The following is a 13279-nucleotide window of genomic DNA, read 5'->3' on the forward strand; positions in this document are numbered from 1 at the left end:
GGCAATAAAATGTTTTTCTTAAACAAAGGAATTACAATATTTGCTTATTTGCATCATTTAATGTATTTCGAATATTGCATGAAATGGCTTAAGTGATTAAATCTGTAGACTGTGCCAATTCTTTTTTTATCTGATTAATCAAATAATCGATTTCTAAATTTATCGTTACCTGAAACCCTAGACTGGGCCTTTGAGGCAGAACAATTAGAAGTAATTTAATCCTAATGGTTGTCCTTGTTGTTTTCTTTTGCTTATTTTGTAGAGAAGATAACATTAATCCCTAAACCCACTGGGATTTTTATTTGTTGTCGCCACAGTTTGACCCTGACAGCTGTTGTAAAGGTCGACGCCCTCCTGTTGCTCCTCTTTCCCTTTCTCCTTAAGCTGATGTCATGGTGGGGGGCTGATCCACACCCACTGGTGGTATGTCCACCTGGCAGGCGTGTTTTTGTCTGAGGAGAAGCGGCCCCGGCTCTGAGCTCAGTGAAACGTCTCCTCTTCTGGTGCCAGAGGAGCTTTCAGAACAAAGAGAAGCAGCACGAGCCGCTGGAGGCAGTAATTTGGGTCAGAAGCACCCGCTCGTCTGTGATTGTCCTCCGAGCGGAACATAAAGCGCCACTTTGCTCGTATTTACTGCAGAAGAAGAGGCGGTTTGTTGTCCTGGCCCGTCTCTGCTGCTCGGTGATTTATGCGACACCTTCTCTCCCACTCCTCTCACACGCACACACACCTGGAGGCTGCTCTCCTTCACAGAGAGGCGCAAACCCGCCTTTCCAATGTGCTCACCAGGCTGCGTTTTTAACTCTCAACAGGTCATTCTCTCGCCTCGTGGGGAAATTCTTTCCCCTCGAGTTGACACAAATCATCCATTTGTTTTCCCACTGCCCACCAAGACAATTACAGACCTTTCCGCACCACACAGCAGTCTTTGTTCGCTCCACAACTCCTGCGTTTGCCTCTGTTTGTTTGTCAGATTGTCTTGCATCCAAGATTCCTGCAGGAAATTATAATGCGGTTTCATAGCGCACACTGCAGCGCTGCGTGGAACGTTTCCAGATCCCACCCTGCATCGGTTGTTTCCCATCCCGACCGCACCGCGTCGTGTCCCAACTGGCTCTGAAATTATACGACAATACCAAACAGGACGGCAGGTTAAAACTGGATGAGAGGCATCCATAATCTACACTATCAACTCATGTAACATGCCAACCGGATGTGGATTATTTCTTGAAATTCTAGAGCTTCCCATTATGCACTTTTATAGTGGAGCTGAAATTAACTCTGATTACAGACGCATCACTTTGCCCTTCATTCTTATTTTGAACTTTAAGTTGCTGTGTGACTACTTTGAATCAAGATGCAACAACAGAAAACCAAAACACCAAAACCATCACACTGCAAAAACCACAGGCCTTTTTGGTCCAGTTTCTAGTTCAAATATCTTAGTACACTTGAAATAAGACAACACTAACTTACACATAACTTTTCAGCAAGATGTAGGAGCTTGTTTTAAATCAATAATAAAAAGTACTTGTCCTATGTTTTGTCCTATGAAAAATACATAATGTACAAAAAACTAGAGCAAAAATAAGTTTTCGTGTTTTTACAGTGCTTTAATTTTTAAGTATCTTACCTGTTAGATAAGACCGCTCTCATCAGACTGTAGATCTCTACGATGGTCTTTTTTCCAATGTAATCACAGTCTTTTTAATAATCTTTAACTATACAACAAAACAGCTTGATTCTGAGTCTTTGAGCAAATCTTGTTGTCGATTGAATTTTATCTGCATAATTTTCCAGGCTTGGATGAGTGTTGAATAAACGAAAACTGAGTGTGGGAATGAGATATTCTGTTCTATTATTTAGAAAATTACTAATCCAAATGTATGTACTAGATTAAACAATACATTTATTTATAATATCACATCATTCACCTTCAGCTCAGTTTTAGTAAAAAGAATAAAAGAATAAAGATATTGAAAAAGTCATGATTAGATTTTTTTTTTTGTCTAGAATAAAATAATCCAGTAAAAGTCTGATAAGCCTAATATTAATCTGAGTTAGTCCTCTTGTGAAATAATCCTTTATCATTCTGGCAAATTGGAAGACAACTTTAACATTGTGATGCTTCATGACATGTGGCCACACCCAAGTGAAAGCTTAGTACTCAAATGTTAAGAATGTTATCAAAAATAATGGTATGGAGAAGAGTGTGGCAGTTCAGACAGGAAAATGTGAATGTGTTGGTACAGTTTTGTACAGCTGATGTCTCTGAAACAGGTGAGACGGCTGCAGCTTGTGCTGAAGTTTGTTTTCTTTTGCAGGGGCGAGATGGGGAGCTGGTCGTTGTGTTGCTTAGCAGGACTCGGCCTGCTAGCCGTCCTGCTGACCTGCTGCTCTGCTGAAGGTGAAAATCAGAATTAATTATTGACCTAACTTGTTTATGACATGATTTTGACTTTTAAATAAGCTAAGCTTAAAAATATTGGATCTAATAATAGGTGATCTGGTCGGGTGAATCGACTGACTAATTCAGCAGTATTTTTTGGCAAAATCAAGGAGTAAATTTTTTCACTTTAAGATTTTAAAACTCAAACTCATCACTGTAGAATAAGTTTACCCCAATGACTCCAGTCTGTGTTATATGCATGACATAAATGACTCAATCCAAGAAAATGCTAAGAATAAACTTGATGTGCTTGTAAGAATATAGTTAATGTGTAATGGATGTTTTAAAAGGTCCTGAGTTATCTAGTTGTTTATTAGCTGGGCTTTAATGAATAAACAGATGAATTTATTTAAAATGGGACAATATACAACATACATTAACCACTAAGGGAGAGATGTACTGCACCAGGTTATAGCTACAAATGCTAATCTCCACCTACGGTCCCAAAAACATGCAGTAACATTAAAATTCAACATGTAGCAATGCAAAACAACCAGCAACACATATCATTCAATCGAAATCCTTCAAAAGTTTGACAGATTTAGCAGACATATCCTTGAAAATAAACTAAAGGTCATGCAAAATGTTATTGAAATCTGTAAAAGTAAATCCCAAAAGAGCTGATCTCTGAGAAGCTTTCTACTTGTTTTTTTCTTCTTGTTTCTTTTTTTTTAGCATTTGTTCTAAGCTAGCGCTCACTACAGTGTCGTCAGTGTCACCACGTATACTCTAACGATGCTTCATGAGTTAAACTTTCTATTCCAAACAGTGAACTCCTGCCTGGCGGCCCGGTCCGGTACTTGCTCAGACTGTCTGCAGGCCGGGGTGGGATGTGCATACTGCAGCGAAGAGGTGAGAGCAGAGAACCAGGAAGCTCATTTCACATCTTCTCTTCCTCCCTTAAAGAGACGTTGGGAGAAAAGATGACTTTTTCAGCATTTATAAACTAAAAAGAGATGGAAAGACTTCAAAACGTTTCACTATTTATCGTTTCTGCATTAGAAACGTTACATTAGAATTGGAGGTGATCTTTTTTCATGCTAAGAGAGGTATGGGAAAACAAAACTAAGAAGTGAAAAATGGGAAAAAAACGTAGAATTAGGATAAAAAGTAAGTGCTTCTGACATTAATTTGCATTTTATTTGTCCTTAACCTTTTTTACAGTATTAAATCCATTTGATTAGGATAATTAAATCATTTTGTTGTTTTCTTTAAATTCTAGTGTTTTAGAAAGCAGACATATTTGCTTAAAACAATGTTATTCAGCAGATGACGAAACCATAAAATGGATTTTGTTGTTTTATCTACTGATGAGATGAACTCATAAATATGTTCTACTCTGTTCTAAATAAAGAAAACCTCAACATTTTCCTTTTTTTTTGAGATCTGAACTCTCTTGGATCAATATTAGTGTATGATTTTTAAAAAGGAGTCCACAATGCACTTAAACTTCAAACTTTGGCTTCATATTTCAGGACTTTGGCTTTCCTCGCTGTGACCTGCATGAGAAAATCCTCGCTCACGGCTGCAACGCTGCATATGTCATCAAAGCTACCAGCAAACAGACCATAGAGCGAGTACGTTTTTCCTCTGTCATGTTTCTCGTCTAATTGTTCTGTCATTCTTTCAAATTGTGTTTCCGTAATTGTTTTGTGTCCAATTGTTGAATCTCTCTCTCTCTCTCTCTCTCTCTCTGCATTTGTGCTGCTGTGCAGAACGAAGCCATTAATATGAACCTTCAGCGGTCTCAGGTGTCGCCACAGGAAGTGAGCATGACCTTTCTGCCTGGAGAGACCAGAGAGGTGGATGTGAATGTGTTTGCTCCCACTAAAGGCCCTTTGGATCTTTACATTCTTATGGACTTCTCAAACTCCATGAAGGACGATTTGGACAACTTGAAGAAAATGGGCAACAAGCTGGGTGAGCACATTTGGATTGTGGTGACGTGTTGCAATTCCTCTGAGGTAATCTGCAAAAAATAGAAGAGAAAACTGATGGTGTGTGTTTTACCTGTAGCCACAGTGGTGCAAGAAATTTCAAGTGACTACACCATTGGGTTTGGAAAATTTGTGGATAAAGTAATTGAGCCCCAGACCGACATGAGACCTGACAAGTAAGGGAAAAAATAAAACGCTGATGGATGCAGAACCTGTGAATGTGCGTGCTTCATCCTAACTTTGCTTCCTCCTCTCAGACTCAAACAGCCGTGGCCGGACAGCGACTCTCCGTTCTCTTTCAAAAACGTCATTCCACTGATCAAGGATGTAGACAGCTTCACAGCAGAGCTCCAAAAGGAGAGGATATCTGGCAACCTGGACGCCCCCGAAGGAGGATTTGATGCCATTCTGCAGGCAGCAGTGTGTAAGGTTAGTTAGACCAGGTGATTGGTTCCAAGTCCTAAGTTTTAAATTACGAGTCATGAAAAAGTAATTTAAGAGCTGCACAGTGGACTGTTGTCTTGCAGCAAGAAGGTCCTGGGTTCGATTCCTGACCCGGGGTCTTTCTGCACAGAGTTTGCATGTTCTCCCAAAGTACCCGGCTCTCTCCGGGTACTCCGGCTTCCTCCCGCAGTCCAAAAACATGACTGTCAGGTTAATTGGTTTCTCTAAATTCTGCCTAGGTGTGAGTGTGTGTGCATGATTGCTTGTTCTGCATGTCTCTGTGTTGCCCTGAGACAGACTGGAGACCTGTCCAGGGTGACCTCGCCCGATACGTTTGCTGGAGATGGGCACCCCTTATGACCAAGGGTGTAAAGAAAATGGATGGATGAAAAAGTCATTTGAAAAATAAATATAATTAGTTTAGATTCCCCTCTGAACTCAGAACATCAGGAAACGAGTTCTGATGTTGGTTTTTATAGTAAATGCTGATGTAAACAAATAAAACAGCCAGAAAATTGAGAAAATAATAATAAAAAGTCACTCATAGCACCAAAATGGATGGACATTAGTGGACCTCTGTATCTTAGTCCTTCCTCTGGTAAATTCACCATTGCAAAAGTTTTCCCTTTCTGTCATTCAGTGGAAGTTCCTTTATCTTCTGTTTTCCTAGCCATGCATTCTCACTGCTTTTGTTTCGGATTCCTTTTCCAGAAGGAGATTGGCTGGCGCGAAGGCAGCACTCACCTCTTGGTTTTCTCCACTGAGTCAGCCTTTCACTATGAGGCTGACGGCGCCAACGTGCTGGCGGGAATCCTGCAGCGCAACGACGAGGCTTGTCACCTGGACGAAAATGGTGCTTACATTCAGGCTACGAAGCAGGATTACCCTTCGATACCTACGCTGGTCCGTCTGCTGGGAAACCATAACATCATCCCCATATTCGCCGTCACCAACTACTCCTACATGTACTACCTTGTAAGTACGCCACAGCCGTTCAACTCTTTTCCTCTGCTTTTAGGTTCACAGGATCCAATATGTTCTTTCATTCTGTTTGCAGAAACTGAAAGAATATTTCCCCATTGCTGAGATCGGTGTGCTTCAAGAGGATTCATCCAACATCTTGGAGATCATGCGGGATGCCTTTGTGGTAAAATGTTTACAACTTTGAAACATTTAAGGAAAAAATGTCAGCAGCAAATGTCTCAAGGTTGGTCTTATCGTTTTGTTTTCTAGAGCATCCAGTCTAAGATGAGCATCCGTGCGGAGAACAGACCAAAGGCTTTTGGAGCTCAGTTTCTGGACACGACCAATAAAGAAGTCAGATATGGAGCCTTTAACTTCAAGCCTGGAGAAATTGTAAGTCTTGCACTGAAACAAATAAGTATCTGAAACAAAACTGTTAAGTGGGAGAAAAACTATGCATGTCTTGGCCCCCTGAAGTAAAGTAGAGACACTTTTTAAGTATTTACAGTTCATCTTCAGGATAATAAATGGTCAACACGCACGCACGCACGCACGCACGCACGCACGCACGCACGCACGCACGCACGCACGCACGCACGCACACACACACACACACACAGCTTTATGCATTTAGACCAAACAGTTCAGTTTTGATTTCACCTGAACAGATTTGCTGTGTCCCCTACATGACTTGTGCTAAATTTGGTGGAGCAAATTTGTCCAAAATGCATAGCTCTGCTAATGATGTGGTTGGATTCTAAGATTCAAAGAAATCTATCTTAAGGGAGATGCTAACAAGATTCTCTTTCTCTGTGTTTGTGTGTGCTCGCTAGGGCAAGTTCAAGGTAAAACTTACAGCCCAACAAATGCTTGGTGAACAACCTGTCTGCAAAGTGGATCCAGGAGACAAGGAAGGTACAATCAAAGTAAAACCGACGACCTTCAGCTCTGCTGTCAATGTGAAAGCCTCAGTTCTGTGTGAAACCTGTGACTGTGAGAAGGTTTGTTGAACCCATTGAAGCACCAAAATGTTCCTTCAAGGTTATCTTCTTGCCTGTTCTATAAAACAGACTCATACGTTTTTGTCTTTTCATGTCTCTTCTTCAGACACCCACTCTAAAAGCTAAACGATGCAACGGCAAAGGAAACCTGGTGTGTGGAAAGTGTCTCTGTGACGATGGCTGGTGAGACTGGGGGATTATATTTTGTAGCATTCATTTTTTTTCCCCTCTCTTTGGTATTATAAGACTCCTGTCAGATGCGCCACAGCTACTCAGCAATGTCTTTGCTATTTGTACCAGGGCGGGCGCCTTCTGCAACTGCTCAAAAACCTCCAGCTCGAGCAAGAGCCAGTGCATTGGGCCCGGCATGACAGAGTCCTGCTCGGGCCGTGGAGACTGTCAGGCATGTGGTACCTGCGTGTGCTACAATCCGGACCAGTACGAAGGACCCTACTGCCAGTATGACAAGACCCAGTGTCAACGAGTCGCAGGCATCCTTTGCAACGGTACGTTTTGTTGAAGGGACACGTCAAATCAACATGTTATTCTGACCTTCCAGAAGTACTGTCCAAAAAAAAAAATCACTCCTGCATTATTTAAGTTTTAAGGTATTTGGGTTTGTAGAAATGATCCTGGCTGCGTTATCGTCTGTACTCAGATCTGTTTGCCAAATAAACTTGGAAGTGGTATGGGTTTAAGCTTTTACAAAGAACACACACCTACAGAATTGTAAAAGCTCTCTTGCTTCCCTCCTGTCAGATCGCGGTTCTTGCGTGATGGGTCGCTGTGCTTGTTCGGAGGGCTGGGAGGGTACTGCCTGCGAGTGCTCCAAAAGCAACGAGACCTGCCTGGACAACAAAGGGGTGAGCAGAGCCAGTGGTTTACGTTCCTGTTGGGCTGTCTGATGCATGGACGATGCCTGACCCCGTCTTTATGCGTTTCAGAATATTTGCGGAGGACGAGGCAAATGCGTTTGCGGCAGCTGCCAGTGCCCAGACACCGGGATAGCGTTGTCTCCGACCTGTGAGCCAAACTTCGAGGTGTGTTAATTATTCAGTGGTGGGAAGTAACGAAGTACAAGTACTTTGTTGCTGTACTTAAGTACAATTTTTGTATATCTGTACTTTACTTAAGTAGATTTAATAATAGATACGTTCTACTTTTACTCCACTACATTTTACAGTAAGTATCTGTATTTTCTACTTCAATACATTTCTACAAAAGTGTCGCGTTACTCGTTACATCCAAGTCGCATTGCTCTTTTTTTTCCGTTAAAATGTGAAGCTCAGGGACTTAAGGTGGCGCCGTAAAATCCAAGCAATAACGTGACTTAGTGTCTGTTGTCACCCATCGCCTCCCCCTTTACTCGCACGCGGAGCTCCAGACATGTGCAGTGGTTTCCTCTGAGCGGGAGGAGATGTCTTTCTAATGTATGTAATATAATAGCCCTGCATAAGTCATGAGATATAGCGACATGTAAAATCAGCAGCGCTTCGCTTTCACAGACGGTTGGGACTTCGTCCAACTTTTAGCGTCACTTGGAAGGAAAGCTTAAGTGTTGCATCTACTAAGAAAAAAAGTTGTCACTCATGCGCTGAATTATTGTGTGAAGGTGTTGACTGAGGTGTCGCATATATGGGACAACGCTGGTACCAAAGTGCAATATTGTGGTACGATATTCAGGAACGATCCGATTCTTCTGGACGGATCTTTACTGATTAAATTTATTTCAGCTCTATGTATTTAATATCTAGTTTTTTTTATGGGAATGTGGATTTTTCAGATTAATTTGAGAAGCAATTTTGATGGGTAAAAGTAATTTTTTTTTTTGTCATGTAGCGCGGGGTGCTGGTCTTGACTAGGTCTTGGGTAGGTGGTCTTGACTACAGCACTACTACTGGCTCCTTGCCCATCCTCTCCCACCCACCTTCTTTCCATCCTCTTTCTGTTGGATTTCTTTAAAAATAAATGCCACTAGTGGCAAAAAAAAGTAAAGTTCATGTTATGTTTGGACAGGAGACAAGATTTTTCCATCCCTGAAATTATGATGCATAGAATCACATATCTAAGTCTTAACTATGTTACAGAGTAAACACAATAAAAACACGCTTTGTGTGTGGCATTGTTCATTAAAATGGCACATTTCTAATGTATTAAAATGAAATATGATCAGTAAACTTAATGATATTAGCAATTAGGTAATCCATTCAGCAAGTACTTTTACTTTTAATACTTAAGTATTTTTAAAAGTCAGTACTTTTTTACTTTTACTTAAGTATAAATGTTAATGTGGTAGTTTTACTTTTACTTGGGTACATTTTTGGTCTGTGTATTTGTACTTCTACTTAAGTAAATTTTTTGAGTACTTTCTCCACCACTGTAATTATTCAAACTAAAATTGCGGCAGGTCCAACTCCATATGTGTTGAGGCTTCAAGTCTTTCTTCTCTGATCATCGTTTGAACTGTGCATCTAGTTCTTACGGGGTGTATGCGAGGAAACAAGGAGGTGCGTCCAATGTCAAGCATGGAAGACGGGCGAAAAGAAGGACAAAGAAGAGTGCGAGAAGTGTCCCTTCCAAGTTATCATGGTGGATGAGCTGAAAGAACGTAAGCTAACGCGAGAAAAGCAATGTGATTGTTTTGAATCTAAAATGTCATAACTGTTTATTGTCATGTGTTTTTGATTTTCTTTTCAGGGGAGGAAGTGCATGACTCTTGCAGATTCATTGATGAGGACAACGACTGCACATATGAGTACACGGTTGACTCCAGTAAAGATCCAACAAACACTAAGATGCTGGTTGAGGTGCTCAAAAAGAGAGGTGAGCTGCAGGCTGCACGTATGCAAAGTTACACCCAGGGAGCTGAATCTTTCATGAGCTGCGCTCCCATGATAAGTGTGCACAAAACTTTGACAGTATTCAACAAATTATGAAAGAGGACAATTTTGCAATGGGGGTGTTTCCTTTAAATAAGAAATTTTATTAAAATCACACCTGAATAAGTTTGTAACATCTGGTTGCTGGTCACATGATGTGTGCAATGTGAAAAAAGTATTTCCATTGCAGTTCTGTGAAATATACGGAAGCCAAGAGCAGATGTTTTCTATGTTGTCTCAAGATAATGAATAATGTCGGGAAAACGAAATGAACTTGTTATCTCGAGACAACGAGATAACAAGTTGGGTTGTTATCTCGTTATTTCGATAAAACCAACCGGAAAAAGTATATGTGGAAAGCATCTGTTCTCGGCTTCCATAGGAATACACCATTTTTGTTGCAAAACCACCTCATCCTACTGCAGAAATTGTTTATTGGAAATTAGAGTTTTCTTAAAATTTTGCACATTTTTATGGTCAATGGAAATCCACCTGCTGTTAAACTCTTGCTAAAGAGTTTCTTCAATTTCAAATGCTTTCTGTACTGGCATAAATGTTGTAGATTAAATGATTTATAAAGTTACATTTTCTAAAATAGTTTGTAGCCGTGTTTATGTAGAAATGAATAACACTTGTCAGGTAGAGCGCACTCTTGCTATGCTAATTTTCCACAGTTATCAATTATTTGTTTTGGCCGTAGTTGTCATACTTTTCATAATTTCATCGCTCTGTCACCAAAAGCCACCTCATAATTTCTCTGTTGTGAAAAGATATCTCTGCTCCAGAAAGTGATTTGATTTAAACACGTATTAAACATGTTGTCTTTTCTGCATCACCCCTTCAGACTGTCCAGCAGCCAGTCTGCTGTGGCTGCTGCCGCTCATCCTGTTCCTCCTGTTGCTGCTGGCGCTGCTGCTGCTCTGCTGCTGGAAGTACTGTGCTTGCTGCGCATCCTGCTGGCAGGTAAAAGCACTCACACCTGCACATATCAAAGCTTGGCCTTCCCGAATTATGGTTAAACTGAAGAGTTTTGTCATTTTTCCCAATGCAGAGCTGTCTGGCCTTATTGCCGTGCTGCAGGGGAGGTAAATATTTAGCATTACATGGAGTAGTATTGTTTTTACCATCCTCTATAAGCAGCATTTCCTGTTCTCTTCTTGATTTAGGTCGCATGGTTGGCTTTAAGGAAGACGAGTATTTGCTCCGTCAGTCTCAGCTCACCTCCAACCACTTGAACACACCGATGGTGAGGACCGGTCCACCAAAAGGAACCGACGTGGTTCGCTGGAAGGTCAAAGATAATGTGCACCGTGCGCCCAGTCACCCGCGGGAGCTGATGCAACCAAACCCGGATGAAATGAGTAAGTCCAAGATGGATTTTAAAAGGAAAATCATGTAGTGTATGTAACATAAGAACCTTCAACTATTTTCGTTTTTTTATTCTTTTTGTTTTTTGCAGTCCAGTTCCCGATCTCCCTCCGACTAAACAGGTTGTTCTCTGAGAACCTGTCTCGCCCCGAATCAAAAGACGCTGAGCAACTCCGTGAGGAAGTGGCTGACAACGTGAGTTGGGTTTTGGATGTTGGTGGGCTCATGCTCTGACTGCCAGTGATTACTTCCTTGTTCTTTGTTGCAGTTGAACGAGGTGTACAAGCAGATCCCTGAGGCACAGAAAGTGCAACAAACTTTATTCAGGTAACATATTTTTGCTGTCAAGAAGACTTTGAAAAAAAATTTTTTTCGATATTGATATTATTATTTTTTTTATTTTAAATATATGAAATACTTCTAAACTGCCCACTTACAATTTCCTCTCAGGATGTTGTTTTGATTTTCAATCTTCACTCCCTGCCGTTTTTTATTTTAAAGCAGTTATGAGGCACGGTGATAAAACCTGATACTGCTGCTGTGCAAGTCACTCAACAGGTTGTTGCTAGGTAACCAAAGAGTGAGTGAGTTAGTTGATGCCACCAACTTTACTTAGCTAGCCGTGAAAGGTTGAGCTGCTAAAGCTTTTCCTATGCCTACATTACCCAGAATGCTGTGCGGTTCTGGATCGAGTTCAGTTAAATTATTTAATATTCTACTGGATGTATTTTCTATTAATACTGATCACGTGTCAGTGATTATATGTATATTGTTATTGATTATTGCCCAGCCCTATCTACATTAAAATAAAGTATCTCTAGTCATAAATTGACATATATGAGCTTTTTTTTACAGACTGCAGAAAAATGCTGGAAAAAGGTAAAAAATTAAGCTCACTTTAAATTTTGTCATGATTTTTAGGTGTGTTTTATTCTGATTTCTCTGGCTCATCTAATCTCCTCAGGGGGGACTACACCATCATGGACACTGTGCTGTCAGCTCCCCGCAGAGCCTACCCAGACATAGTGAAACTTACCGAGAAGAACGTCCAGTCTGGAAACTTTGGGGACCTCAAAGTGGTCCCAGGCTATTACACTGTGGCCACAGACAGAGGTATGTGGCCAGCATTCGTACCTGTGTCTGGGTGTGACACTATCAGGGAGCTAATGACCTGCAGCCTTGAAAAACTATTCTTATTTTCCCCGTTTTATCAAAAACAAAATTCAGTGGAGAAAACGATTATCAAGTTTTTGTGATAACAGATAAAATTCTGTTGGTTAGTAATACAACTAATAAAAGCTAAAAGTTTTTTATTATTTAATGTGCAATCTCAGATTAAATATTTAATCTTTCAAAAGCGTGAAGTGTTTAATGTAGCTGTACTGTGAGTTTTATGGCTGTTTTTTGAAGTTGTTGTTTGAAGTTGTTTTGTATTAGTCTATCGCACACAGCGAGTAAAAATAAGTAAGTATTATTTTATAGTAAACATATTTCTAAAGGTGCTATTGACATGAAATTTTCACTAGGTGTTGGTAACAACCCAAGTAATCTGTGTATAGAAAGAAACCAAAACAAATAAGTTATGTGTAGTAATGTGAAATGACACAGAGAAAAAGTATTGAACAGATGCAGAAAGGGAGGTGGTAGAAAGCCAAGACACCAAATGAAATCCATCCATGATCAGAAAACCATCCTTCTCCTTCTTCTTCTTTGTTTTATTGGCGGTTGGGGAACAGTTGAAGGAAGCATTTCCACCACCAACTGAGAAGGAAAACAAAATAAAACTAGATCCTACTATACCATTTATGCTATATTAAGAAATAAAATATAGCCTTCTAGCATCTGCCTCAGAAAGCCATCCTGCTCCTCGTCGGTATAACTGAATATCTGCTGGTTTAGTCCAGTAGAAAAGGTGCAGTTCATCTTTAGTGAATCCGTTACTCCCCTGCAGAGGCTGCAGGAGCCGTGGAGTTCCAGGAGGACGTGGAGATGGTGGACGTTCACGTGCCACTGTTCGTCAAGGACGACGACGATGACAAGAAGCAGTTGAAAGTGGAGGCCAGGGATGTGCCGCTGGGCATTGCAACAATTGTGAAGCGTTTTGTTAACATAACCATCATCAAAGAGCACGGTGAGAAATCACGTCATAGGTTTCCATCTGAAAATTGGTTGTATTGAAATGAAACATTTGAACGTCGTTGCGTATGGATGGCTTTTATTGAATCTTCACCTCTGTCA

At 40.7% G+C, this 13279-nt stretch overlaps 1 protein-coding gene across 7 annotated transcripts in view; it reads left to right on the top strand.

Moving 5' to 3' along the window:
* Positions 1 to 13279, top strand: part of itgb4 (integrin, beta 4) — a 28958-nt gene that overhangs the window by 4936 nt on the left and 10743 nt on the right. For all 7 annotated transcript variants that reach the window (XM_081600764.1, XM_081600763.1, XM_081600765.1 and 4 more), the window contains exons 2-25: positions 2325 to 2407; positions 3219 to 3301; positions 3925 to 4026; positions 4165 to 4369; positions 4466 to 4562; positions 4644 to 4815; positions 5542 to 5805; positions 5888 to 5977; positions 6064 to 6186; positions 6627 to 6794; positions 6901 to 6977; positions 7095 to 7300; positions 7554 to 7657; positions 7739 to 7834; positions 9270 to 9402; positions 9492 to 9617; positions 10518 to 10636; positions 10725 to 10758; positions 10840 to 11034; positions 11133 to 11236; positions 11310 to 11368; positions 11897 to 11920; positions 12006 to 12154; positions 12993 to 13172. In XM_081600764.1, the coding sequence (XP_081456890.1) occupies positions 2332 to 2407; positions 3219 to 3301; positions 3925 to 4026; positions 4165 to 4369; positions 4466 to 4562; positions 4644 to 4815; positions 5542 to 5805; positions 5888 to 5977; positions 6064 to 6186; positions 6627 to 6794; positions 6901 to 6977; positions 7095 to 7300; positions 7554 to 7657; positions 7739 to 7834; positions 9270 to 9402; positions 9492 to 9617; positions 10518 to 10636; positions 10725 to 10758; positions 10840 to 11034; positions 11133 to 11236; positions 11310 to 11368; positions 11897 to 11920; positions 12006 to 12154; positions 12993 to 13172 (2986 nt within the window). In that variant the 5' untranslated portion in view covers positions 2325 to 2331. The remainder of the gene's footprint in view (positions 1 to 2324; positions 2408 to 3218; positions 3302 to 3924; positions 4027 to 4164; positions 4370 to 4465; positions 4563 to 4643; positions 4816 to 5541; positions 5806 to 5887; positions 5978 to 6063; positions 6187 to 6626; positions 6795 to 6900; positions 6978 to 7094; positions 7301 to 7553; positions 7658 to 7738; positions 7835 to 9269; positions 9403 to 9491; positions 9618 to 10517; positions 10637 to 10724; positions 10759 to 10839; positions 11035 to 11132; positions 11237 to 11309; positions 11369 to 11896; positions 11921 to 12005; positions 12155 to 12992; positions 13173 to 13279) is intronic.

The sequence above is a fragment of the Poecilia reticulata genome, chromosome 19, assembly GCF_904066995.2.
Source record: "Poecilia reticulata chromosome 19, P_reticulata-male-v2, whole genome shotgun sequence".
NCBI lineage: Eukaryota > Metazoa > Chordata > Actinopteri > Cyprinodontiformes > Poeciliidae > Poecilia > Poecilia reticulata.